General features: G+C 53.1%; 8 protein-coding genes across 8 annotated transcripts; 5 read left to right on the forward strand and 3 right to left on the reverse strand.

Annotated features, from left to right (window-relative positions):
• On the forward strand, window positions 1-1,197 carry J4E83_009963 (uncharacterized protein; the record flags this gene model as incomplete). The annotated part of the gene is made up of 4 exons (XM_049336847.1): window positions 1-379; window positions 436-573; window positions 638-860; window positions 1,167-1,197. 4 exons carry the CDS (start codon window positions 1-3, stop codon window positions 1,195-1,197), a joined length of 771 nt encoding a protein of 256 aa, XP_049183971.1.
• Window positions 1,198-5,647: 4,450 nt separating this feature from the next.
• Window positions 5,648-6,599, reverse strand: J4E83_009964 (uncharacterized protein; the record flags this gene model as incomplete). Its single annotated transcript, XM_049336848.1, has 3 exons — window positions 5,648-6,222; window positions 6,290-6,470; window positions 6,525-6,599. 3 exons carry the CDS (start codon window positions 6,597-6,599, stop codon window positions 5,648-5,650), a joined length of 831 nt encoding a protein of 276 aa, XP_049183972.1.
• Window positions 6,600-7,432: 833 nt separating this feature from the next.
• Window positions 7,433-9,933, reverse strand: J4E83_009965 (uncharacterized protein; the record flags this gene model as incomplete). Its single annotated transcript, XM_049336849.1, has 2 exons — window positions 7,433-9,583; window positions 9,634-9,933. 2 exons carry the CDS (start codon window positions 9,931-9,933, stop codon window positions 7,433-7,435), a joined length of 2,451 nt encoding a protein of 816 aa, XP_049183973.1.
• Window positions 9,934-12,395: 2,462 nt separating this feature from the next.
• Window positions 12,396-12,775, reverse strand: J4E83_009966 (uncharacterized protein; the record flags this gene model as incomplete). Its single annotated transcript, XM_049336850.1, has 2 exons — window positions 12,396-12,509; window positions 12,581-12,775. The coding sequence occupies 2 exons, from the start codon at window positions 12,773-12,775 to the stop codon at window positions 12,396-12,398; spliced, it is 309 nt and encodes a 102-aa protein (XP_049183974.1).
• A 282-nt stretch (window positions 12,776-13,057) lies between these two features.
• J4E83_009967 (uncharacterized protein) lies at window positions 13,058-14,136 on the forward strand (the record flags this gene model as incomplete). The annotated part of the gene is made up of 3 exons (XM_049336851.1): window positions 13,058-13,163; window positions 13,228-13,759; window positions 13,824-14,136. The coding sequence occupies 3 exons, from the start codon at window positions 13,058-13,060 to the stop codon at window positions 14,134-14,136; spliced, it is 951 nt and encodes a 316-aa protein (XP_049183975.1).
• A 408-nt stretch (window positions 14,137-14,544) lies between these two features.
• J4E83_009968 (uncharacterized protein) lies at window positions 14,545-16,293 on the forward strand (the record flags this gene model as incomplete). The annotated part of the gene is made up of 2 exons (XM_049336852.1): window positions 14,545-15,102; window positions 15,949-16,293. The coding sequence occupies 2 exons, from the start codon at window positions 14,545-14,547 to the stop codon at window positions 16,291-16,293; spliced, it is 903 nt and encodes a 300-aa protein (XP_049183976.1).
• A 1,808-nt stretch (window positions 16,294-18,101) lies between these two features.
• J4E83_009969 (uncharacterized protein) lies at window positions 18,102-20,876 on the forward strand (the record flags this gene model as incomplete). The annotated part of the gene is made up of 4 exons (XM_049336853.1): window positions 18,102-18,278; window positions 18,390-18,847; window positions 19,450-19,883; window positions 19,930-20,876. 4 exons carry the CDS (start codon window positions 18,102-18,104, stop codon window positions 20,874-20,876), a joined length of 2,016 nt encoding a protein of 671 aa, XP_049183977.1.
• A 1,024-nt stretch (window positions 20,877-21,900) lies between these two features.
• J4E83_009970 (uncharacterized protein) lies at window positions 21,901-27,803 on the forward strand (the record flags this gene model as incomplete). The annotated part of the gene is made up of 6 exons (XM_049336854.1): window positions 21,901-21,906; window positions 22,322-22,701; window positions 22,751-25,266; window positions 25,925-26,570; window positions 26,988-27,031; window positions 27,085-27,803. The coding sequence occupies 6 exons, from the start codon at window positions 21,901-21,903 to the stop codon at window positions 27,801-27,803; spliced, it is 4,311 nt and encodes a 1,436-aa protein (XP_049183978.1).
• Between the last annotated feature and the right edge of the window lie 132 nt (window positions 27,804-27,935).

Here is a 27,935-nt window from a genome sequence, read left to right on the forward strand (position 1 = left end):
ATGGCGACCAGAAAGTTCGCCCACTGGAACAGTTTCCCGTTTATGACCGCCCCGAGAACAAAATACTACTCTGGTCAGACACAATCACCATTCTTCCGACTGTCCCGCGAGATTCGGGATATCATATATGGATACTACCTTCTAGGAGAAAATGACCAAGGCTACCATTACGACAGTGAGACCGGGAAAATGCTCGAGCAACCACCATCATCAGAGCCTAAGCGCATTGTTCGCCTTGGTCTCATGATTACGTGCCGTATAGCTGCTGAAGAACTCAAGAACTGTACTTTCCGCAAGTTGCAGTTTAGTCCTCATCTTTCGCAGGATGATGGACAGGCTTTTCTAGGGCTTGCTTCGAGGGCTGGGCGGTTTCAATGCTGTAGGTGGTACTTTGAGCCTATAGTGTTGTCTTTACACTAACACGAACTGTTACAGTACTGAGATATGTGGACCGTCAAAAGCGACGGATGTTGATCAAAGTTGCCGAGCTGCTGCAGGATGAAGACTGGCTTGATCTGCATGATCGATTCCCATCGGTTCAAGGATGGTTCAAGCGATGCTTGATGCAGTCAGGTAAGCGGTAGACGTGCAAGTAGCATGTGGAAGGTACGCTAACTTCGCATACTCACCTCGACAGTGGCGGCCCGGGAAGATCAATTCAACAAGACAGAGGGAACTAGCGAGCGTCTCGCTTCACTTTCATTCAGTGACGCTCTTCAACACATTCTCATCCTGGCAAAGAACCGTAACCCGTCCAGGTTCGCAAAACTTGCTTGCACTGTATTTGGCGTAGGCCGCTGCCCACTCGTCGTCGAATACGTCACAGCATATAGCAACAACCTCTTTGTCGAAGGCGCCTTGTACGACATATTTTCCTGGCATCCTAGCTCGTGGAGTCTACCAAGCGACGACGAGCTCTCCAAACTGGAAGCGCTCATCTGCATGCCAGGGGATACAGATACTCGGCTGGCAATGACTGATGATGGAACGTTCTACTTTTCGGATGTAGCGGATCATCTTGAGTATTCGAATCTTTACCGACTTTGGTATTTCTCTGCAGCCTCCATCGCCATCGACTTCTGTGAGTACAGTTTCGAACTCTTCACATGCTCATTCAAACTTTATCATCCTTCAGCCTGGTACAACATGACACTAACAAAATTTAGTGCAGAAGCTGCCACGAGAACGGAGAGATAACCTGCGTACAATCATACTTAACGAGATTAAGGATGCTGCCTCACGTCCTGAGCACCATGCGCGCGGACTCATACCCTTCTGCCGAGAGAACCCCAAGCTTCATATACAAAGACGCATCAGGTTTTCTGCCAAGAAAGAATTCAGGGAAGATTTGGGCTGGATCTGGGACATGCAAGGATGTTTCCTGGAGATAATACCGTGGATCGAAGCAGCTTTGGAGTTATCGAAGCTTGGGATGCCTGCTCAATCCTTTACTCTCGTGGTCAATGGCGGGTCTGATTTCTGGCAAGTCTTCAAACATGCCGCAGCTTTGCAAGAAGCGATCCGCGAGTTGTATCGACGAAATGGACATCCAATACCGCCCGGGTCACATTCACCACGATATTACACCGTCTGGGACATCCCGGACAATTTCTCCATGACGATACGGAGCATTACGGAAGGCACATCCTGTTTTAGGTTAGACGATGGGGATTTGGGTGATATCTGGGATTCTGACGTCTTCTTTCATGAACGCATGAACTGGACCGAGGAGCAGTGGAGGAGAGATTGGTACAGAAACGTCGTCTATCCCAGTAGCTCCTTGGACGTCTTTCGGAAGACAGACAACGTTTACAGCAAACCTATGATCACGACGTCATGGCAAAATATCACAGCTGTTTAGAAGCTCAACAGGCATCCGGTCAGATGAGGGATGATGGATTGGTCCCAGTGTTGCTTCAGTCGAGGGCTGTTTCACCGCTTTCACGTGTCTCGAAGGACTGTCAAGCCAAAGGTCCGGTTCGGAGATGCTAGAGGATTTGGATCTTATCACGGCTTGTAGTCTGTCTGCGAAGGCAAGGTATGAGTGGGCGCATCGCGGTGATGGTAGTCATCGTGATCGATATAAGGTGGACGTGTGGTGGTTAGAAGAGGTGTCGCAAGTTGGGCGACGCATGCTTTCTTCATGTTGCTAGTGGATATGACGGCCAGGTTGGGGTTAGGACTGAGATGTCGAGTGTGATGATGATTTGCGGCGAGGCCTCCTAGCGTAGACGTACTCCCGTAGCAGATTCGTCTTTTACCAGCCTAATACACGTCACACACGCCATATACGCTTCATCCACGATAGAAATATTCATACGTTCTATCGTCTAGCGTCCATCCGATGTTGCATCCTCGGCGCCGTCCTTCAAGGTGCGTTCGCCACTCCATGCCTACCCACTGTGATACAACAGTCCTCCCAACTCACCTCGAGGTGCAATCCCTTCGCCTTTATTCAATACGAGGTTTTAGATATTGTTTGCGTCGTTTGTACTGCTGGAGTCGTCCTTGCCGACTTGGCTACTCGCCAACTACATTAGAAATGAGTTAGACTAACAGCACAAAGCAGCCTATGCGTCCGTCGGCATCAGCACCCGCACGTCGTACGGAGCGAGCATGTAGTTCATCCTCCTCCAGTAGGTGCACTCTTTTGTGTAAACAGGTCGAAGCTAAGTTCTACTCAACCGTGTTGGGTAGGCGCCTTGCTGCTAACGTGCGCAGGGCGGTCCTCAAGTTGCAGCCTGTCCGTCGGCGAGGGCTACGAACCTGTTCCACTCTTTTGAGAGCATGAGCAGAGCCAATGCAACACACGATTATTCCCATAACAACCAGTCGTATGCGAAAGTCGCAGCGCAGCGCAGCGCTTGCGCAATGCTCTCATCGGCGCGGCGGTCGACGCACGCGGGCTACCGGAGCCTTGAGATCGATCGATGCGGGGTGCCAACGGGCACTGGGTGTCATCTGGGCGCCGGCGCGGGACGGCTGGTGAGGGTGAGGGTGAAGGTCTATCGCGAGGTGATCGTGAGGTAAGTCAGCTGATGTTGAGCGGCGTCTGGGCTCGAGTGTGGAGCAGTCGATGGTGGAGAGTCAAGGATGCGGTGGGGGATGGCGGAAGGATCAGGCTGACAGTGAGAGATCTTCCAGCTCGGACGGCGGGTGCTAGCCAAGCGGGCGACGATGGTGAGCGACGGTGGTGAGCGACGATGAGGTGGTGTCGCGCGTGAGAGCGCGCGTCATCGGAGATAAGGGTGGCGGAGTTAGCGCAGCCGCACTGCGGCAATAAAGAAAGAGCTCCCTCTGCCAAACGCTATGCTTTGTTGCACGTCGTGATATGGTTTGCATAAGATGAACGCATAAGACTGTAAATACCATGCCGTGGATGGTTCGTTGAGTAGCGCTGGTGAGTCACCGTCAGAGTCACCGTCAGAGTCACCGCGAGGAGTACGGGCGGGCGGCTCTCGCTTAGCCAATCCGCGGTAGTCTGTTGCTTGCGCGAACCATGGTCCTTCATCGCAGTCACGCACCGCCTTTTTTCAAAGGAGATTGCTCTACAGTCACCATATATATACACCCGATATCTCCCTCCTGTCTTTCATATTGTTTCCCTTTATGGCGTCTAAGAAATTTGCCCACTGGAACGGGTTTCCGTTTATGACTGCGCCACGGACAAACTACTACTCCGCACAACTACAATCACCTCTCTTTCGCCTGCCTCGAGAAGTTCGAGATGCTATCTACGCTTACTATTCTTTCGGCCAAGACGGCTATCATTACGATAGCGAGACTGGCAAGATGCTCTACACGGTCGAGCCAAGACAAACGGTCCATCTGGGTCTGCTGATCACTTGCCGAATTGCACACGAAGAGCTTAAGCACATTGTCTTCCGAAAACTCCAATTCAAGACACATCATTCATATGATGAAGGCCTTTCATATATGGGCGTACGCTCACGTGCAGGTCGTTTCAAGTGTAGCAAGTTGCCCACTAGCATCTAACCGTACCCTATCGTCACTAACGCTTTATACCTGTAGTGTTGAGACTCGTTGAACGACAGAAGCGACGAATGTTAATCAAGGTGTTTGAGCTGCTACAGCCTGACGACTTACACGAACTGTATACTCGCTTCCCTACGGTCAAGAGATGGTTCGATATACCGTTGCGGCAATCAGTGGTTGAACAAGTCGACAAACTGGAAGCGACCGAGGGCTTCTCTGGGGACGAGGAGGATCATGAACTCTCTGAAAGCGCATTCGCACACGCACTGCAGTATGCTTTGGTATGCGCAAAGGATCGCAACCGCGCAGACTTTGTTAGACTTACCCGTGGTCTATTTGGCGTGGGACAATGCCCTATCGACTGGGCAGCAAACTATACACAAAGCAACATCTTCGTAGAAGGTGCGCTGTATGATGTGTATTCCTGGAACCCCGAGCCTTGGTCCCTTCCAGACGATGCTGAATTGGCTAAGCTGGAGGCTCTTCTCTGCGTCCCGGGCGACACGGACACTCAGCTTCCAATCAACGACGAAGGCACCTTCTACTTTCCGGATCTGAATACGCACATAAAAGCAGCTAAGGAGCGATGGTTCTTTTCTGCCGCATCTATTGCGATAGATTTCTGTGAGTCGCAAATGACGCGGCTTGAACGCACACTGCGAACACTCGCTAACTTTTACAGTGAGACGAATGTCACCAGAGAGAAGGCACAACATGCGCACGATAGTGCTCAACGAAGACTTTAAAGCAGTGTCTCGATCTGAATGCCATGCTGAGGGCTTGATACCATTCTGTCGCGAGAATCCAGAACTCCGCGTAGAACGGCGCATCAGCCTGGTTGCCAATGTCTTTCCAGAAGAATTCCAATGCCCCGTTGCCCGCGAGCCAATGTTTCAGTGGCTATTCGTTGAGGATTGCTTCAGACTACTTATACCTTGGATCGAGGAAGCGTTGAGTCTGTCTTCGCGCGGGATGCCCCCTCGCTCTTTTACCCTGGTCATTGACGGATCGACACAAGAAACATCGGAGATGTGGAGACTGTTGCTATATGCTGCAGCCACACAGGAGGCGCGTCTTGAGCAGTGCAGGCTAAATGGAACCGACCTTCATCCCCGGCCTCTCCTCCGGTATTACGAGGACTTCTGGTCTCTTCCTAGCAATTTCGCGGAAACGATTCGAGACATCGTGGCAGGCACATCAATCGTCAAATACGAAGGAGAGGTGCATGAGCCGTGGGATCAGGATGTGTTCTCTTTCGAACGCAGGGACTGGACTGAAGAGCAATGGTATAACGACTGGGAAATTAATGTCCTCCGCCAGCAGATACCGTCAAAGTTCTACGTGGATGGAGCGCTTCGATACCACATCACACCGTCTCCTATCAGAACAACGCGACAGATCGTTAGACATGGAGCGAGCCGTTCGAATGAAACTCAGCCGAGTGTGTGAGTGGTACGTCAGCTTCATGATAACCCATGCCCGGCGGTTGTATATTACGATCTCCGTACGCCTCGAAGAAGATCTGGTACATGCGTCCCGGCATCTACTGTAATATCACCCGTGTATTCACCGACCTTTTGATACATAGTTAGATGCATCTCATGTAGACAGCCAACTACGAGAAGATCGTCTTATCATATCACTTCCTCCTCTACCTGCCATCATACCCCTTCACCCCCTTGACCCCACTCCCCTCAACCTTCCCACTCGCAACCCCCAAACTCCGCTCAAACGCCCCCGTAATCCCCATCTGATCCGTCAACACGCTAACCATATCAAACCCCCTCTCCACATATCCCCTCGCATCCTCGCCCGAGTTGCAATACATAGCCACCTTCTTCCCCTCCGCATGCGCCGCCTCCTTGATCGTCTCAATCGCGTCCTCCAACTCCTTATCCATCTGTGGAGTCAAAATAGGATGACCAATGTTGTTACCAAGATCAAAGGGCCCGATCAGCAAACAATCGACACCGGGCAAGGCGGCGATTTCACGGCAGCAGGCCAGCGCCGAAGCTGTTTCTATCTGCACAATGGTGAGGAGCGAGGCGTTTGCGTGGCGCAAGTAGTACGTTAGTGGTTCGTTTGAGAAACACTGTGTTGGTAGCGGTGAGCCGAAGCCGCGCGTTCCTTCTGGCGGGAATTTGGCGGAAGAGACAAGTTTTTTGGCGTCGTCGACGGTGTAGATGAGCGGGACTATGACGCCGTGGGCGCCGCTGTCGAGGGCGCCTGGGGTGGTGTTAGATGCCACTTGAAGACTTTGGGATGGAGGAGAAGGCGGCAAAGGGTAACTTACGTTTTACCATCCAGGGTTCGTTGGCGGCGATGCGGACGAGAGGGCTTACGCCCGCGTGGGCGATGGCGGTTACGGCTTCGTGCATTTGGCTGTCGTTGATGTTGCCGTGCTCCGTGTCGACGCATATCCAATCAACGCCTGAACGAGCAATTGCCCGCGCGTGATTCGTGCCTGGAAGCATCTGTCACAGCATCAGCCTTGACATCGAGTCAACCTCATGTTGTGTGTTGTTTACCTGCCATCCTCCGAAAGTCGGCCCTCCTTTCTGGAACGCCTTGTATACCCGGCTCGCTTCTTGCAGGGTGTTCATGTTGCGGGGATAAGATGCGAATTGCTTGTTTCCTGGGAAGAAAGAAAGACGGCTTGTGAAGACTGCGTGGGGTTTTGCTTGGTGGATGTTTAATGTTGTGGCTCTTCGGAGGGCGTGCGGTATCGTCATGGCTTTTGTAGGTACGAGAGGGGTACTGCCGCGTGGAGAGGTTTACCCCACAATGGGACGCGCTAGGGGATGCGGGTTGATGGGGAACGGCAATACACCTTTCCTGCTTTTACACGTCACGATCTTAAGGAGAACGTATGTTAGAGAGATGTGGACGATGCATTGCAGCATATAAATCGGCTTTTGAGCGTGTTGGCGGCGACATCTTTCCTGGTGAGATGAGTCAAGGGCGTTCGAGTTGCGGCGGATACGACGCCCTGCCGGATTTTGTGGAGCCATCCATCTCGTGTCATCAACATCGACGCGGTATGGCTGTCGCATCACTTATCCTCATCGCACTCCGCGATGGCATTGTCAAAGCTTACCAACAGACACCAGAAAAGGTCGCGTAAAGTGCGACCAGTAACAACTTCATTGTCTCAAGTAAGCAGGCAAGCTTCCTCATACCTGAACTCAAAGACGACCCTACTCACACGAATCGACGTACAAGCACCGGCCACAAATGCGACACTGATACAGATGACAGACTAACCGTTAGCCTTTCTTTCGGCTGGACAAATCACGCTGTCATGGGCTTGCTTCACAGAATTACTAGTGAAGTCCAGGTTGGATCAGAATTTTGATTACATCTACAATTTTGTACAGCTTTCGCATACAGCCAATGCTCAGAGCTCTATGACAAGGACTGAACCACACTGCGGAGGCTAGACATCGTATGTAAAGACAAAAGGCTTTCCCCCTGTTACTTTGAACGTCGCGTTCCTCGCCACGACCTCCCCATTCACCTTAAAAGCACCTCCAACATATCCGTCCTGCGACGACAGAGGTAGGACAACCGTACCCGAAGTACAATTGGGACTCACCACTTCCAACCTAGTTAAAACACCCCCCGTAGCATTCCAAGCGACGGAGATCTCACCCCCGGGCACGGGGACTCTTCCCCTAGCCCACTCCAAGCCGAGCGTAACAGGAGCGACTCGCCATTCGGCGTACCCTGGAGCTACGGGCTTGACTCCCAAGACATGATCGCTGAGCTCCCCAGTGGGACCTGCGGCCCAACCGTGGCAGAGGCTAGTTCCCCTCCCCAGTGCAGGCGCACCGGCTGCGTCCAAGGTCTCCCAGAAGCATCCGGTGTAGTTGGCTCCCTGCGGGTCGGCCATTGGCGCCCAGAGGCTTTTAAGCAGATCCATGGTCGTCTCGCTGTCGTCGGCTTCGAATGCGGCTCGAAGGTGATAGGCGCTTGCGTAGGGACTGATGAACGCCGAGAACCCAGCTGCGATCGTTCCGTTCGAGAAAGCAAGAGGGCCTTTTGGCGTTGAAAGCTGACGGAGGGTGCTCAGAACGCGGGATGAAGTGTGGTTGAACCTAGTCACGCCGGCGAGAATGGCCAGGGCATTCGAGTCCTGTGCGAAGCTGTTGTTGATGGACTGGGAGAGGTAGTAGGCGTTGAGTTCGTTCGACCAGAGATTCTGGTCTATCGCGGTGCGCAGAGCATCAAGGCGGGTAGTGTATGGCTTGGTGTCGACGCCACCGTCTGCAAGGAGTTTGATGCACTCCTGGAGTGCGTATGCGTAGACCATGTTGAACTTGGTAACAACACCCGCCTGCGTCGGATCGTAGTAATTCCAATCGCCGCCCAAGGCAGGGTTAGTGATGTTCAACAACCCACTTTCGGGCAGGACTTGAGAGTGTGCCCAGTCCAACATGCGTACAGCTTTGGGTGCCCACTTCTTTGGCATTTCGACGTCGCCGGTGCGCATGTAGAAGTTTGCGGCTGCGGTGAGGAGGTTGAAAGAGTAGCCGATTAGACCGGTAACGTTGGCATCGACCGGGGTGGAAAGTGGCTCTTGTTGGATCTTTGCCGTGGGTGCGAAGAATCCTGGGGTCAGTTGGAAGGAACCGAGAAGATCGAGCGTGCCTTTGATGTAATTGATGCCGTTGGTGCTCGACAGCGAGGACACGAGTGCAATGTCCAGATCGCCTGCATACGCAATGCGGTCGCGTTTCGAGCCGTCAACCGTTGTGTCGTGCGGGTTTGTGCCCATCAGAAAGTCCGGCAAGAACGCCTCGTCCGTCAAAGAGGCTGAATAAATCGATTCACCTGTCAGAGTCGTAGCCGACAGGTTGCGAAAAACGGCAGTGTGGCCGAATGACGCGCCCAATCCAAAAGATCCGAAAAATGCAGAAGTCTGCGAAAATTGAAGAACGGGCACCTTGTTGAAAGATACCGCGATGCCAGTCGTATCCACAGTGGCTTCCACTTTGTGCCAGCTACCAAATGTTATGTTTGCTGGCAATCTTGCGAATGCAAGTGGAGAAGAATCTTCAATGGATCCGAAGTGTGCTGAGATCGATCCGTTGGCAATATTGCAGAAGATGTAGATTCCGGAGTTGAGAGTGTCAGCCAGTACGGAGAACCCAAATCCTTTGGCAATGGGCTTGACCTCGAATGCAAGCTCATAGCTCATCAACCCAGCAGCGGCGCCGCCTGACAGAACTTGAGGTGCTTGGCTCTCTACCAGAGAACCTTCGGAGGAGACCTGCCAGAACGCCGAAATGGAGTGCGCAGGAATGTCGTTTAATTGAACAGTCCGCGCTCCAACCTTCCAGATTTGATTGAGGTCCTCATCCGAGGTCTCAAAGTATCCCGGTAGTTGATCAAGGGGTGTGTTCGGAATTGTAGGCCTCACACCAACGTTCTTCAAGACCAGTTCGCCTGTTGTCGAGAGGTTGAGCTTCTGGTATCTGAAGCCACCCTGGATGAGTCGATTGGTATGTGTCATGGGCCCAGTGACATTGTACTGATTGACTCTGTACGTGTCCATAGCTGCGGCCAAAGCGATTGGACCATCGCTCTGCAACGTGAATCAGTATGCGTTTCGAGCACTTGCGGCGTGGGACTTACGGTGTAGAAACTGTCCAGTACCGCTCTAGTCTCGCTATACGTGATCTCTAGACCTGAAGTGTCGCCAGTTGCTGAGAGGACTTCGAAAGTGGGATGGCCTTCGACATCAGCCCCATAGTCAAGGATAACCACGCCCGGGGCTGTAGTTGTTCCTTTGAGGATGGTAGTATCATTTGAACCGAATATAGCCGGCAGGCTGTCGTTTGCTCGTCGCACAGGGTGTAGTGACTGGGATCTTGGTGTTGTTGCTGCTTCTGCAAATGTCAGACAAGCCAGCAGGGCCAGTTGAGAGAAACCCATGATGTGGTGGAAGTCCTTGATCAGGACGGAACGAGTGTAGGAAGGAAATAAATGAAGAGAAGGTAGACTGATGCGACGAAAAGTAGAGCGGTCATAACATACCTATGTATATATGAGAGATCGTCAGTCCCTTTCATCTTTTGCGAAATACGACTACCCACTCAAAGCTTGATGATGCAATCTCCGATATTATTCTGGTAAAAGCTCCAGTTCGCCGTTCTCATCGCCGTGCTGCGCCGCCCGCGACGTCTGTAGCAATCACCCATAACCATCGGATCTTTCCGTCCCGCTCGTATGTCGTACCAAGTGGGTCAAACCACCGTTGCCGAATATGCCCATCCCCAATGTACACAACCAAGGTTGCCCTCGCAAGAACACCCTTTAGGCTCGAGCGTGGAACAAAAAGAAGAGAACAGAGAACAAGATCTACTCGGCATGACAGCCAAGTGGGGCGCGTTCAGGTACAGTCCGCCTAACAAGCCGACGTAGGCACGGCACTCCGCGAATCGCATCTCGGCAGCCGTTGGCCGCCCCGCAACGAGCGCCCGAGCCTAGTCCGCTGCATGTACGAAATACGCCTGCACGCTCCCCATACAATCTTGGAAGGAACTGTCTACAACGTGCATCCTTATGCAACAAAGTCAGGCGCTAGTATGAACCTAGGTGTCAGGCAGTGCGCAGACGTTCACGATTGATGTGACAATGGCAAAGGTCACCGGGCGCATTCGGCGATCAGTCGTGATGCGTATCTCGTAACGAGCCTCCAGTCTGCATAAGTACCTGGGCAGGCACAGCGTGTGTGCACTCCGCGCGTTAAAGACCATTCGATGCGCATCTCGGCAGCTTCGAAGCGATTCTTCATCATGCTATTGCCTCATCAACGGCATGACCGCCGCAACTCCCTCACGCCCATGAGTTCCCCGTCTAAGCGCCGCCGCAAACCTCACATGCGACACATCCTTAGTCCCCGCTTGATACTTCACAGCCCTCCGCTGCCGTCACCCCGCCATCCGCCGCGAAGCCATCGCCCTACTCTCTCGCAGACTGACCCCCGAGGGGCTCTGGGACCGACAACAGTATCGTGTCCAGACTGAGCGCATTGTGCAGGTCGAAGAGATGGGGTGGATGGGAAAGAGTGGCCGGTGGAGCGGATGAGGATTTGGACCGGGACTGTGATGCCTGATGCACGTGAGGAGAGGGTCTCTTCCGTGGTCGTGCCTGGCTTTCAAGTCTTATATCGCCTAACCGTCGATTGGTCACCCAAAGCCCCCACTACCAACCTTGGATGCTACAAGCCCATTACTAGCGCATCTCTCGACTCATCAAGATATTCCGCTCGAACAACTGTCCACGCCACACACAACACACAAAACTCCAAGATGACTTTCTTCGCGCCCCAACTCCAAATCGTCTCCGACCTCCACCTTGAAACCCCCATGAACAGCCCACAGTACTTAAACATCAACCTCCAAGTCACCGGCAGCGCACTCTTCCTATTAGGAGACATAGGCCTAGTCATCCACGAAAACCTCTTTGTCTTCTTGTGCGATCTCCTTGACAAGAACCGCGGGTGTCGTATCTTCTACGTCCTCGGCAACCACGAAGCGTACCACACGACTCTTGAGCATGCCGTCGAACGAATGCGGGAATTTGAGGATTTGGCGAGGCGGGAATACGGCGGTCGTTTTCGTCTGCTGTGCCGCGATCGGTATGATCTCAATGAGAAAGTGACGATACTGGGCTGCACACTCTGGAGCAACATCCAACCCGAGCAGGCCGCTGAGGTGGAATCCAGAATGACTGATTACAATGAAGAGCGCGGTATACAGGGTTGGTCTCCGGAAAGAAGTTGCGAGGAGCATGCGCGGGATTTGGAGTGGCTTAACGCGCAAGTCCAACATATTCAAGCCAATGAACCGCACCGCAGGGTGATCATCGCGACACACCACTGTCCGACTGTTGATGCCCGCGCAACGGATCCGCGGCACGCGGCTAGTTCGATGAATTCGGGGTTCGTGTCTGATTTGTCAAAAGAGGTGTGTTGGACGTCGCCGGTGGTGAAGGTGTGGGCGTTTGGACATACGCATTACAGTTGTGCGTGGAGGGATGAGGGGACGGGGGTGTTGGTTGTGTCGAATCAGAAGGGGTATGGCGGGAGGGGGAGGAGGGTTAAGAGTGTGGTTGTGGAGGAGAGGGGGGACGAGTGGCAGATGTTGAAGAAGAAGGAAGAGGAGCCAACAGAGGCGGAGGTAGAGCCATCCACGACGACGATGGTGGAGGAGAAGAGCGATACAAAAGGCCTACCAGATGGGCATGGTAGACCGAAAGTAGGTCTGCTTGGTCAAGCGACTAAGCGAGTAAAAGCTCTTTTCCACCACCCGCCTTCGACGTAACATGGCGGAGAATGTAGGGAGCGGGTCCAGATGGAGAAGAAGTCTGGCTTAGGTAGATGTGATGAGGCTTCAGGATAGCTCAGCTTGATCCATGACCTTAATCACGTCCTCTTCCTTGAAACGATGCATAAGCTTTAGCGACGACGTAGTCGTCTCCTTAGCTTCGGCTTTGTCGATGTGGATCTGGTTGAACATTCAGGTACTCTTTACATTACACGTATATATAGACTCGTGGTCCGGGTCGGTCGGCTTACCACCGGAGTATCAAACTCGTACGCGCCCTTCCACTTTTCTTGCCCTGCATCCATGACATTGATCTCGTCGTAATCAAAAGGCCTCTTCGCCTTGACGTTCTGCACGACAGCTTTAGCCGTGTCGCATAGGCCGCATGGGGTTCGGGTGAAGAAGGTGACGCGGCAAGCGAGCAGGCGGGATGTGGCGCGGAACATGGCGGCGGCGTGTTGACAACCCACACACTCTCTCAATACCGATGACTACGAGCGTGCAGTACAGGCGGGGAAACTCGTGTTGACGCGACAGCAATTCGAAGATGGAAAGCTTCAACTGCCAGGATATGGATTAAGCTTCGCGCTTGGACCCTATGATGACGGCTGCCCAGGTGATTTCCAGAATGTTCGGAACAAAATCTGGGGCATCGCAACACGACAAGCAGCGCGCATCCGACCTTTCTCTCCACTCGTTAAGCGCGTTATTCACAGAAACCGACAGTTATGGCGAAGAAGTGTGTTCACAAGGGCTGCGGCAAGACGTACGAGGACGAGAACGAAGAGTGTGTTTACCATCCCGGCCCACCCAAATTCCATGAGGGGCAGAAAGGTAGGTCAGCACCACCAACGCGTATATCAACAAGACCAGCAAAGATGCTAATTGGATTCCTCAGGCTGGGAATGCTGCAAACCACGCGTCTTGACCTTTGACGAGTTCCTCGCAATCGAGCCGTGCACAAAGGGCAAGCACTCGGACGTCGACGACACGCCCAAGCCCGAGCCCGTCAAAGCCCCCGACGTACCCAATGACACCCAAGTCAACCTCGGATCGCTCGAGGAATCCCTCCCTGCGCCCGCTCCCCGATTACCCACCGCACAAGCCACGCCCAAGCCAAGCGCTTCGCCGGCGCCGCCACCCGAATCAGAGGACGACGACCCGAGTCTAGAGATCAAGGAGGGCATGACATGTCGGAGGAAAGGATGCGGCGCGACACACAAGGGAGGCGATAGGGAAGGCGAGAGCTGCATACACCACCCCGGTGCGCCCATCTTCCACGAGGGCAGCAAGGGGTGGAGTTGCTGTAAGAGACGGGTGATGGAGTTCGATCAGTTCATGAAGATTGAGGGGTGCAAGACAAAAGACCGACATTTGTTCATCGGCAGCGGCAAGAAGAAGGAGGGCGAGGAGAAACTAGAGACGGTTCGGTACGTGCCCCCTACCCTCTCAACCCAGAGTACTCAAGCCCAACTAATACTAACCCTATACCAGACACGACTACTACCAAACCGCCACCTCGGTCGTCGCATCTCTCTACCTCAAGAAAATCGACAAAGCAACCGCCGTCGTCGACTTCCAACCCACACACGTCAAGCTCGATCTCCCCACCTCAGACAGCAAGCGCTACCAAACCGAATTCCCCCTCTTCTCGACTATCAAGCCGGAAGAGAGCAAGTTCAGGATACTAGGCACCAAGCTCGAGATGACGCTGGTCAAGGCGGATGGGGCTAGCTGGCCGGTCCTCAGGAGCGACGATAAACCTACTGGGGAGATGATTCAGGTGGGTAGGGCGGGGAGGGCGTAGGGGTCCAAGTGATCTGGATGGAGTAGAGTAGAGTCATGCATCAACGAAGTTACGTTAAATCAGTCATACTGCTGTTTTACTATGAACTGATGGGTTCTGTGAGTATGTGGATAGTGTAGGCATGGTGTACATACATGTGAGAGAGGGGTGGCTTATTAATCATGACGCACCTCGCGCTCTAGCTATCTCCGCATGTTATGCAATCAGCCTTGCAACATTTCCCATTTCAAATCTCGAGGAGGTTTACTAAACAGCAAACCAAGGTACCGAGGACTGTAGCAAGATATAAGACCATTGTTACGTTTGTTCATTACATAGCTCACCCATCCTCCTCGACTACTGATCCCCTTCACACCCACCCACCCAACATCCCCATACCAACTCAACCGTCTTACCCGGAACGCAGCAATGGCCTCCAAATCCAAACTCATCGCTATCGTTGCTGGTGTCGGCCCCGGAACCGGCGCCTCCGTCGCCCGCAAATTCAGCCAAACCTACCCCGTCGTGCTCCTCGCCCGCACCCCCGAGTCCTTCTCTTCTCTCGCCGAGGAAATAAACGCGGCCGGCGGCCGCGCCCTCGGTATCGCCACAGATGTATCTTCTTCTTCCAGCCTGTCTTCAGCCGCCAGCGCGATCAAAAAAGAGTTCGGCGACGATGTCGCAGCCGCAGCAGCGATTTTCAATGCTTCTGGTGCGTTTATGCGGAAGCCGTTTTTGGAGATTCCGGTTGAGACTTTTGAGAAGAGTTTGGGGGTTAGTGGTATGGGTGGCGTGTTGTTTTCGCAGACTTTCTTGCCGTTGTTGCTTAAGGGCGTGGAGAGGGGGAGTGAACATCCGCCTAGTCTGATTTTTACGGGGGCGACGGCGAGTGTGAAGAGTAATGCGCAGATGGCGAGTTTCTCGACGGGGAAGTGGGCGTTGAGGGCTTTGAGTCAGAGTTTGGCGAGGGAGTTTGGACCGCAGGGTGTGAGTATAGCTTTTCTCGTCGGCTCGTTTGAGGATGTGTCGTTTGCTGATATACTGTGTCTGTGTGTAGGTTCATGTTGCGCATGCGATTATTGATGGGGTGATTGATATTCCGAGGACGAAGGAGTGGTTGAAGGATATGCCTAAGGAGGCGAAGTTGAGTGCTGATGCGGTGAGTAATAGTTCGACGGTGAGGAGATGCTTGAAGCTGATGTGTGGACAGATTGCGAATGATTATTGGTGGTTGCACACCCAGCCAAAGACGAACTTTACGTGGGAGATTGATCTTAGGCCTGCGGTTGAGAAGTGGTAGGTGCGGGCTGTCACGCTGAGAGGATTGTGGGATGTGCTCTCGGTGCATGAGAGTATCATGTGTATCCATAGCAAACACTCTTCGTTCCCCGATGGTATAAAATCCTGCGTCACCGCGTCTTTATCTCTGATATCGCAGTAAATTCCCGCGTCACCGTGGATACCTTCACTCAGTTTTCACGCTCTTTCGAGGTGAAAACGAGTACGCTAGGAGGTCCTCGGTGTACATAATCTCGTCGATCTGACTTTCTTGTCTCTTCTTACTACTCGCAACAACATTTCGGAAACCAAAACGCTCAGATCAGTATATACATTGACCACTACATCACGAACACATCAAGGTATGCTTACCTGCGAACGCGTCTTGTGTGCGGCAAGCGATACTAACACCTAGTAGATCAACAATATGTCTGGCCTCGGAAGCTCCCGCTGGTCTTCTAAGCCGACATCAAAGCCATCTGAAAATGACATGGAGACTCCGGAGGAGCCGTAAGTTTCTTTCACTTTGTCTCAGCGGGGATGGTATTCCAACAGTATTACAGCAAGCACGTCGCCGTCCCATCTTTTGGATTCTCCATGCCCAGTTTCACCAAGAAGTCTGCTCCGGCTGCCCGGTCTGCTGTCGCCTCTCTATCATCTGAGGTCAAGTCGGCGGAGACGAAGCAGCCCATGGTCAAGGTCGATGAGACTCCCAACCAGGATCTCATCAAAGTTGAGACTGGAAAACCGCAGTCCAAGGTCACCGCCGCTATCCAGGCGACTCGAGACCAGATGGCCAAGTTCGTGGGCCTACGTCGTCAAGATCGCCCTTCCACGGCAAATGCGACGATTGGACGTGGTCCAAGCGCGTCCTACGGAGGATACATCAGGAGGGGATAGATAGGCTGTAGTTGCCTCGCATGACGTTCAGGGATCAGGAACATACCATTTGGAGGAGACGAAGCATTGTCAGCTACTTTTGGCAGTTGAGATGACCAATCAAAGTACATTAAATACCTCCCGGCTACCTCCCGCCATAGGCGATAAAATGATCAAAACTTGATTTAGACTCCATGTACCACAGTTTCGACAGACGCAACGGGTGCGACATAATATGCCCGAGGGCAGATAAGATGCAAGGTCTACACCGATCGTGCAGCAGCCAGATTGGGTCACTTGCAGAAAATCTCACTCATCAATGTCAGGCTGAACTTGGTCGCATGCGCATGCGCGACATAGTTCGCTAACCGTGGCGAGGGGAGAAATGTCCCATTTGGCCTGACGTACGAGTGCGGCGTATGCATGGGTAGTCGAGAACCCCTGGCACCTTTCATCTACAACGTCGTTGAGACGCAGAGTCGTTGGAGCGCATCGAGGTGATTTGCCGGGCAGAGGCAAATGCTAAGGCCGAGCCATCGAGATTGATGCCGCTTTCAGACCCGCGGAAGTAAGACTACGAGGCTACGTCTACCGGCCAACACGGCCTGGCGATATCATAGGTAGCGATATGCGTAGTTAGCTGGATGGGGCAAAAGATAGACGGGAGGCTCGCATCATGTGAAGGTGTTGCACCGTTCGGAGCCTTGCATACAACCATGCGGGACATGCGCTGGCGACGATGGGCATGGTTCTGACGGACTAGAGTAAGGTGACGGTGAAGCGCCTGGCTGACAGCCAAACGCAATCGACTGGGCGTATTTGTACGTGCGCCATAAGGCTCCGCGACACCTTACTACTGCATGCAGGCCCGCCCACGTGTCAGCGCCCGTTCTGCGTGCGACAGCTCATGTGCTGGGGCAAGCAGAGAGGGAGGCGTTTGAGAGACTCGGACCAGGCGGGATTAGCGATAGATGGAGATGCGGTGCTAACCGGGCCGCTGGTGAAGTGGGAGGTTGCTGCTGCGACTGCGCGGCGGCCAACAGCTGGGCCGCTGGGGTGTCTGGCCGTGGGCTGTCAGGGTAAGCATAAGCTCATGACGGCAGACCGGCAGAGAAATCGCGGTGACTGGTAAGTTTGTCGGATGAAGCGATCGCTTAAATACCACGGTATGCTATGGCAGCACTCGCTGCAAGGACCAACGCCAAGTTGCTCTCGTCCCGTCGGAAGGGAAGGTCCAACGTTAATACCCGTGTGCCCGCAGCATCTAAGCCAGACGCCAGCCAGCACCCAACGCTGGAACCACACGATCCGGCGACCGCAGATTGTGCTGCCTGCTGCCCTGGAATACGCGACGATTGCGCAAGACCTCCGACCTGCATTGCATCTCCTCGTCGTCGTCTGGTAATCTTCGGCCCCAGCCCGTGACTGGCGTTTCCGGCAACCATCCCATCTCTCCGGCCCGCACATCGCAGCAACATCACCCGAAGACTCGATCAACAAGACGCGCGCAGCCTCGCAGCACCGCCATTCTTCATCCACCCCCGTTCTCAGAACTCCCTGCACTCATCGCCAATATTCGCGCACCGCCTCAGCTGGGCGCCGTCGCGCATCTTCCCATGACCGGAGAGAATGCACCGCGGCTAACTGCACTGCCTGCTTACCCACCACAACAACGACATCAACGGCCGCCATCTCCTCCCGGACAGCATCAGCAACTGCAGTCTCCTCTAACCCAGCTGTCTCCATCCACCGTCAAGGCGTCTCCGCAGCAGACCCCCGGGCCCCTTGATGCCAGCGGCGGCAGTGCTGAGCCCTCAGCAAAACGAGGCATGCGCTCGCAGATTGCATGCACCAGATGTCGCCGAAGCAAGACCAAGTGCGAAAACACCGGTCAGGGCACGACGTGCAAGGCTTGCGCGAATACCAACCGCGACTGTACCTGGGACCACGCGGCTGTCGCAAGCAGCACCGGATCTGTGCGCCGCGACAGCACGGCCGATTTTGATGTAAGTCATCCTTTTTTGTCTCCCAATACTCCATTAGTCGTGTTGCATACCAACGTTCGTGGCTGAGTTCACGTCCTGGGCTATATCACGTGCTAGTGCTGACACCCCCAGGCCCCGCCCAAGAAGCGACGCAAGTTGCTAGCACCAACATCGACTACAGCGCAACGCTCGGTAGAAGGCCTAGGCACGCCTGAAGATGCTCTTCAATCACCATTGCTTACTTCCCAGGTCTGGGAAGAGTTGTTTGACATCTATGAGAAGCATTTCTCTACCGACTTCCCCTTCTTGCATAAGCGAACTTTCCTCAGCTCTGTGCGGCCGCCGCCTTCATCTGGCAGCTCATCTGAAGTTAAGACTCCGACTCAAGCTCCAACGCCGCGCGTGTATGCGCCTTTGCTCTTAGCCTTCCTTACCCAGACTGCTCGTTTCCATGACAAGCTCGTAGCGCAAATGGGTAATGACCCGATCAGGACTGCCGAATTCTACGCATCAGCGACTCGCACGCAGATGGGAACGGAAGTCGTTGGTTCCCCGAATGTGGAAAAGATCCAAACACTCCTCATGTTGGGGTATTATGAATGGACCAATTTGCAAGGTACTGACGGCTGGATGAAGATCGGCGTTGCTATCAGAGCTGCCATATGCCTTGGATACCCGCACCTGGATGTCGATGAAAGCGGACTACCTGCACCACTGAAAGACTGTGAAAAGGGCCTTTCGGAAAAGGACCAATTCATACTTCGCGAGACTCAGCGGCGTACCTTTTGGAGCTGCGTCCTCATGGATTGCTATCTGAGTTGGGGGGAGGATCGGCCGAGGATGCTTACGCCCGATCAACTTCAAAGAACTCAACTTGTCTGTAGCGATGGCGCATTCAATTTTGGAAAAAGAGCAAGAACAAGACTTCTGGGTGAAGACGATGCGATGTATACTGCGCGGAGGAAACGATGGAACAAACATGCTGAGGAACGCCGTAATGACCACGACGGAGCAGATCGAGCCAGTGCCCTGGACGGGGGAAGGTGGGAAGTTGCTGAGGGGGAGGCAGAACTGACATGGTACATCAAAGTTGTTGTGATCTTCGGAGAAGTCTCACAATGGTCGTGTAAACGCGGCAGAAGGTCCGTTTGCCTCGTTCATTCCGCCGCGATATCTGACTGACAACGTGTAGACAAGAAGGCAAGAATCCACCGTGGTGCGCAACGACTGGCTTCAAGAAATTGGAGGACAAACTCAAGCAGTTGAAGCGCGACCTACCTGATCACCTCCAGCTGACCTCGGACAACAACGACGACCGTAGCTACAACTCGCCCGGCAAATACGTTGCGATACATGCAATGTATACATTGTGTTTTGTGTGGTTGTACAGAGAGTACATGCCCACATCACCATGGACGTTGACGTATCCCCGCGGCCCGTTGGATGAGCCACTGATTGATGAGAAACCTCCTGACCCTGACTACTGGATCAAGCAAGCCAAAGACTGTTGGAAAGCCTGCCTCGACTTCACAACACTACTTCATACCATCGAGAACTCACAAGTTCATAGCAATCTAGTACAAACGCCAACGGTAGCTTTCTCTTGTTTTGCCGTTGGAATAGGCAGTAAGTATCTAACAGTGATTTGGTCGGGTATTGCTAACCACCCCAGCCATCTACTGCCACTACTTTCCTCACATGGACCCGGACGACGCCCTCTCATCTCGTAAAGACCCTAGAGCCCATGACATCGCAAACGGCTTCCTACTGCGCATTTTGAGTCGCTTCAAGATGGCCCGCTCGTGGCTCAGTCAACTAGCCGAATGGCAACGATACTACCGTCGTGAGAGAAAGAAGTACCGAGAGCTAAGCGGCCAGATCGATGATTCTCCAAAGAGCAACTCGAGTGACGGTGTCGCTAGCGGTGGGCTGAAAGACTACGCGCAGCTCTTCGAGAGAACGCACAAGCAGTTCGGTGACATTGCTAACGCTAACGACAACGACGGACAATGGCCCGACAGGGATAAGGACCTCGCGGATACGAGACTGCCGCATGACGAAGACTCTGCAGAGCGCACTTTGCCTACCAGCGCCGCTTCGGTCAAGCATGAGTTGCAAGGTGCACCAGAAGAAAAGTCCAGTAACCAGTCCGGCTTCACTGCCGTCAACCACAATGGTCAACAAACACCTCCAGCCCCTCCTCCAGTCACCCAACCATCAACCTACGCGCACGGGGGCCGTACGCCTTCTTATGATCAAAACTCTCACATGCGCGCCACAGTACAGACCCCCTACCAACCATATCCATATCCCAATGCTCCTCAGCAGCAGCTGAGAAGTCCCTTCCAGCAATCTGACCCCCACCAATCTCCTGTGCCAGCCACCGCAAATGTCCCGATACACTACACAACCTGGCCGCAACCACGACCCCAGGAGATACAGGAACAGAAGGTCAACATGGAGATTTGCGGCGCTGCGACTTTTCCCAATGGCTGGGCGGGCGACGTTATGATTGGTGATAGTGCTCAGGATTTCAATAACTGGGGTCAATATGGCTTTCCGACTATTCCGGATAACTCGGGGTATTATCAGTCTGGGTATTCGTATCCACCGCAGTAGGTCTGTGGGGTTGGGATTGGGGGTGTGTTTTGCTGTTCACTGCGTTTGGTTCGAAGCTGCGTTTGGTGCGAAGCTGCGTTTGGTGCGAAGCTGCGTTTGGCGCGTGAGCAATGTCGCGACGAACATCCTTCGTCATCCATCTTTTCTAGCATATCTATTTGGCTTCTTGTCATCCACATTCTTTCACTCCTTCCTTGGGCGCATGTTGCGATGGTTGTTTTCCCTGGCTGCATCGGTTGTGCCATTTAGATTCCTAAGGGCGACAGGATGTTATGTAGCGGAGTTTGTTTCTTCATAGGCGGGTACTTGTTATGCGATGGTTTTGTGTTGGCATGCGACGGGAGAGTCGTGGGCGGATCGATCGGTCTTTATGCACATGTAGATGCACGTATCATATAGCATGTTTGTGGATCTTGTGGCAATGGATTGGTGGTATCTTTGGCCTACATATGCTTTTATGTGCGCGCGCTGCATTCGAGCCATTGCTTTTCGCGATGATCAAGGCTTTGTTACGTCAGTACCAAATCGATGTACCTCGGTAAATCTCCCCCACATTCCATCACCACGAGGTTCCGACCCATCATCATCAACCCATGCCGTCGCATCGCACCCTAGTCATTCCATCCGTAATTATCCCTAAGAAACGACCTCCGAGCCAATTCGCCGATGCCCGTCGTCATCACACCGCGGATGCCTTTCCCAATTCAGGGCGGAAAGGCCTCAACCCAAGCTTCCGCAAGCATCCACAACTATACGACCAAGCATTAACCCTCACGCTAACCCCACTGATCGCCGCCCTTCTGCACCGCCTGGGCAACGGCCATGGCGCACATCGGACATGTTTCCCCGCCTGCCTCTACCGAGATGCGGGCATCGACTCCACTAACAAGCTTCCAAGCTGCGATATTGGTGGAATCGGTGCTTGCGTCTTCTGGCATGGTCAAGGATGCGGCGAAGCGACTAGACGTGCTAGTATCGCTACGGCTACTCATCCGGTTCAACACGCGGTCTTAGCACGCTCAACATGGGGGTAAACTGGGGAAAGTCGCTGGGGAAAAGAGGTATGTGCGTTCGGATCGTAATGGCACGAGCGGCGTGGAAACGATGCTGTCATTACCTGACAGGAACGAGGAAAGATCCCGGTTCGGCTACATGCATACCGTCTGAAGCTCCGGAAGCTTTATATTTCGTCCCATCCCCGCGGAATGTGACCGGGCCACAAGCAGATTGACCTTTGGTTTCGTATTTTGGTCAATATGAAGAGCTTTTCAACGCTTGCAGGCGCGGTTGCGCTAGGATGTTTTGCGGTTGAGACTGCGGCGAGGGCTGTGGGGTATTCGCCTCAGCAGTGGATTAAGCCGTATAAGAGAGAGGCTTTGCAAGATATCGTAAGTTGCGGAGTTGAATCAACATTTTGGGGTTATGGTGTCTAACCAGATTCACAGGTCACATGGGATGAAGACTCGCTCTTCGTACATGGCGAACGCATCTTCTTGTACTCTGGCGAGGTCCACCCGTACAGATTACCGGTGCCTGATCTCTACTCCGATGTCTTTCAGAAGATCAAGGCTCTTGGGTACAATGGTGTTTCCTTCTACGTGGACTGGGCGTTGCTTGAAGGCAAGCCCGGTGTTTACCGCGAAGAGGGTGTCTTTGATCTGAGGCCCTTCTTCGATGCTGCGCAGGAAGCTGGTATCTATCTTATTGCTAGGCCAGGTCCTTACATCAACGCTGAGGTGTCTGGTGGAGGCTTCCCCGGATGGATTCAGAGGGTCAATGGCACGCTGAGAACGCGTGCGCCTGACTTTTTGGAGGCGACCGACAAGTACGTATCTTCATCAGATGTAGGCAACATCCTACTAATAGCAGAATAGCTACATGAAGAATGTGTTGGCGACAATTGCGCCAGCGCAAATCACCAACGGCGGACCGATCATCCTCGTTCAGCCCGAGAATGAGTACACACAGGCCACTTCGGCTATCAAGCCTTTCCCGGATCCAGTCTACATGCAATACGTCGAAGATCAGATTCGCGACGCTGGTATTATCGTGCCTTTGATCAGCAACGATGCCTCCGCTAAGGGCAACAACGCACCCGGTCAACCTGCAGCTGTTGACATTTACGGGCATGACGGCTACCCTCTCGGATTCGACTGCGCCAACCCTACCACATGGCCAGATGGCAATCTTCCAACAAACTGGCATCAGCTCCACGAGCAGCAGAGCCCTACCACGCCTTACTCCATCGTCGAGTTTCAATCTGGCAGCTTCGACCCATGGGGCGGTCCAGGCTTTGACAAGTGCGGCATTCTAGTTGGCGCAGAGTTCAACCGTGTCTTCTACAAGCAACTTTACAGCTTTGGCGTCACGATTCTGAACTTGTACATGACTTACGGTGGAACGAACTGGGGCAACCTTGGTCACCCAGGTGGCTACACCAGCTACGACTATGCTGCACCGATCAAGGAGGACCGTCAAGTCGACCGCGCGAAGTACTCCGAGCTGAAACTTCAAGCAAACTTCTTCAAGGTCAGCCCTGCGTACCTCACAGCTGCGCGAGGCAATGCTTCGACTTCCAAGTGGACTACCAGCAGTGACCTGAGCGTTACTCCCGCCACCAACGAGAAGACGACATTCTACTTCGTCAGGCATTCCAAGTACAACTCGCTGGATTCCACAACCTACAAGCTCAACGTTGCAACGTCGACATTGGGCAACATTACTGTACCTCAAATGAACGGCACTTCGCTGACACTGAACGGCCGCGATTCCAAGATCCACGTCAGCGACTACGACATTGGCGGCACCACCCTTGTCTACTCTACTGCCGAAGTCTTCACTTGGCACAAGTATGATGACAAGACTGTTTTGGTCGTGTACGGTGGACCTGGAGAGACCCACGAATTGGCCCTTGCTGCTACTGGACTGGAAGTCGTCGAGGGCGATGTCAAGAGCATGACTACTAGTGGAGTCACCGTCTTGAACTTCAAGGCTGATGGAGGTAGAAAGGTCGCAAAGGTTGGAGCTGACAGCCCCATCTACGTCTACATGGTCGACCGCGTCGAAGCCTTCAACTACTGGGCCGTCGATCAGGCACCCCACGACTCGTCCAACCCTGTCATCCTCAAGGCAGGCTACCTGATGCGCACTGCCAACGTCACTGGCAACACTCTTGCACTCACTGGCGATCTCAATGCTACGACCAGTGTTGAGGTTCTTGGTGGCGCGTCATCTGATGTGTCCAAGATGACTTTCAACGGCCAGAGTATCGACTTCACCACCTCCGAACAAGGAACTTTGTGCGCCGACATTGAATTCGCCAAGCCAGATGTCAGCCTACCCAAGCTCAGCGAACTCGAGTGGAAGTACGTCGACTCGCTTCCTGAGATCCAACCCGGATACGATGACAGCGAGTGGACTGCGGCCGATCTGAAGAAGACGTACAACTCACTCCGTCCACTTGATACCCCCGTATCGCTCTACAGCTCCGACTACGGCTACCACACCGGCACACTCCTCTTCCGCGGTACATTCACTGCATCCGGAAACGAGACAATCTTCAACCTTACCACCCAAGGTGGCTCAGCATTCGGCTCATCCGCCTGGATTGGCGACCACTTCCTCGGCTCATGGCGCGGATACGATGCAGCTCTGAACGGAAGCGCCACATTCACCATGCCAAACTTGACCAAGGGAAAGAAGTACACCATCACGGTCGTAGTCGACAACCAAGGTCTCGACGAAAACTGGACCATCGGCACCGAGACAATGAAGAACCCGCGCGGTATCCTAGACTACAAGCTATCCGGCCACGACGCCTCCGACATCAGCTGGAAGCTCACCGGCAACCTGGGTGGGGAAGATTACCGCGACATCTCGCGCGGTCCCCTCAACGAAGGCGGTTTGTACGTCGAGCGCCAGGGTCTACACCTTCCCGGTGCTCTCTCCGCCACCGACGCCAAATGGACTGCTTCCGCCGGCCCCGTCGCCGACGGCATCTCCGCTCCTGGAATCGGTTTCTTCGCCACGGAATTCGATCTCAACATGCCAGCTGGCTACGATATTCCGCTCAGCTTCACTTTCACCAACGGCACTTCTTCTGGTAACAGCAGCAGTGGCGGTTCGAGTGTTCCTGCATACCGCGTCCAGCTTTACGTTAATGGCTGGCAGTATGGTAAATATGTTAGTAATGTGGGGCCGCAGGTCAAGTTCCCTGTCACGGAGGGTATTCTCAACTACAACGGAACGAATTACCTGGGTGTCTCGCTTTGGGGGCTTGATGGTGGGGCGACGAAGGTTGAGGGCTTGGAGCTGGAGGTTGATGCGGAGATTTGGAGTGGGATGAAGAAGGTGGGGACTGTCATGGGTATGGAGTATGAGAAGAGGGAGGGTGCATATTGATGTTAGTAAAAGATATCCCTATCAACTAATCTTACATGTGCAATTTTAATTTGCGGGATCGTTGCTCTGCTCTTTCGCGTCCTATCATCTCCCAGCTGTTGTGCTACTTTCACTTTCGCTCAACCTCCTAGCGCGGTCTTGGCGGGGGTACAAGCAAACGCTTCCCCGCACACACCAACAACTTGTATCTACGCTCGACTGACCCTCCACAGACTGTTAAGTTGTCGACCCTCGCCTAAGAAAGGTGCTGTAATCGCGCGAAATCACGATGTCAACACAGTAAGCCCTGCACAGGAGCTTCGCTTGATCGGCGTTTACTAACGCTGGCAGCGTCGCCAGCCCCCGCGGCAGAACGTCAACAAGCTTTCTCGACTTACCTGGAGGTATTAAATACACACTGTATTCTGCATCACTTTTACAAGCTAATTGAAACCTTACAGAATTGCGCAATACCGTCTATCAGCACTTCATCGACTATCTTGAATGCGAGTCCAAACCACGACCTGCCTGCACTTGTTGCAAGTTCAAACCAAGCCGCACTATATTCAAATGGACTATACCCGAATGGTCTGACGGCAAGGCTTCCGATCTGGCCTCGGTGCACCAACAGATACACGCGGAGTTTATGACCTTATATCTACACCAAGCGTACAAGGGCGGACGTCGGCTTTTATTCAATCACGTCCACTACTTCCTCGACTTGTTCTTTGGTCGATATCCCAACTCGGCGCTGAGGGACGTTACATACAAGTTTGAGGTCAGGCTTGGTACTGCTCAAAACGGCCCAGAAGGCCTCGAGGCTGACTGGTCGCTCGATTTGCTGGAAGTTGTCTCGGTCATGCGTCATTACCCGTTAATCGGCATTGCATGGAATCTGGTGGACAATTTCAAGGAAGCGGCATTTGACGATTCGGGGGTGATGTACGCCGTTTCAGCCCTGAAGGACATGGATGTCCAGCTGTTCGAGAAGTTGGATTCCGCCAAGCTCGCCCTGTACAACTCCTTCGAACCCGACCAGTTCGGAAGGTTCGGAGTAGAAGCTCACCTGTCTCCTACTTTGAAGAAAAACACGACTAAGCAAGATGCTAGAGCCCTTCAGGCGTTGTTATACCCGACCAGATGCAGCGGTATTGAAGTGGATATCGGATGGGAGGACAACAATTGGGGTAGGAGGTCATTTCGGTGGTCGTACCCTGAGGAGGATTGTTTCAGTAATGAGGAAGACGATGCGGATAGTGGCGGACAAGTCTCAGACAACGGCAAAGATGATCCCGAGAGCGGAGACCAGATATTGTGCATGTAATGCGGATAGAATGATGGAATAGAGAGCGCCTTTGTTTGAGACTGCAATCTGATCTGCTTTCGAACGAGTCATTAAGAAGATCGTACTTTGGTTTACGGTATAGCTGCGATAGCTTTCATGAACGGGGACGGAGGATGACAAGAGGGAGGGTTAGCTCTTGCCCAGGTGTCTTCACTTTTACTATCCCTCTTTGGTTTAGCGCGGTCTTGGCGGGACACTGACGAACTCGTCATCGCCAACAATAACATTACTTCTTTACAGTTCTCAACGAACCCTCCTATACAGTCGTTCCATCCGTGGAGCAAAACTCGAAGACGAACAAGCTCCTGCTGCGCAACACCGCTATGCTAGTTGAGTATGTTACCTAGTCAGCATTCTCAGTGAGCGCGTGCTAACAGTCGAAGTAGCCGAGACAGCAGTGGCGGGAAGTCGTTTCTGAATCTTCCTGGAGGTAAACATTGTATCAAAGTTGTTTACCCACGGCGAGCTAACGCCAGATTTTAGAGCTCCGCAATGCCGTCTACAATCACTTCATCGACCTCGATCCTACAGTCGGCGAAGCTACCTCACTAGCGCATTCTGGCCAGCAGATTCGCGCTGAGTTTGGCTCGCTTTGTCTAGCATCCGGGCACGTCGAAATTCCTACGGAGCATGTCAAAAGCTTCCTACACGTCTTCTTCCCTCGCCACTTCGACTCCGAACCGGAAATCATGTTCTCCAACACCGACTTGTCCTTCGACTGGTTGAAATCGCAAGACTGGTTGACCGGCCTGCATAAATTGGTCACGATCATGCATCGATACTCTCTACTCAAGATCTCATGGTTCAAAGATATCACCACGATCATTTCCATATTGAAAAGCATGGACCCTCGAAAGTTCGAAAAGATATTATCAGTCGATTACCACATATGCTCATTTCCCACCAACAACCCGAATTGCTTCCTCCCACGCTCTGGCGCTTTCATTTGGGTCACAATAAGGGTTGCCGCCTCGGACTCAGATTCATTTAGGCCGGTATTCAGCCCCGAATACGGAGCAATTCATGTACAATTTGATTGGGAATGCGGATCGAGTAGTGAGGAAGAGACTTCAGACAGCTCAAGTGGTGACGAAGATGGCTCAGATAGTGAGGGAGAGAGTTCAGATGGTGGACATGATGACGAGGATGGGGATGAAGCTGCTCCAAAAAGCAGCGAAGGCGCTGTAGAAAGTGGTGGCTAGGAAGGAAGGTGGTCACTGAAATGAGAGTGAGATATGAGAAGATGAATCGGGGCGTACTAAGATCGTGGAAACATATTTACGTGCATAATGAGTTTACACGCCATGATTAGAATCAACCTGCATGACCAGCGT

The sequence above is a fragment of the Alternaria metachromatica genome (genome assembly GCF_023757995.1).
Source record: "Alternaria metachromatica strain BMP 0045 chromosome Unknown scaffold_39, whole genome shotgun sequence".
Taxonomy (NCBI): Eukaryota; Fungi; Ascomycota; class Dothideomycetes; order Pleosporales; family Pleosporaceae; genus Alternaria; species Alternaria metachromatica.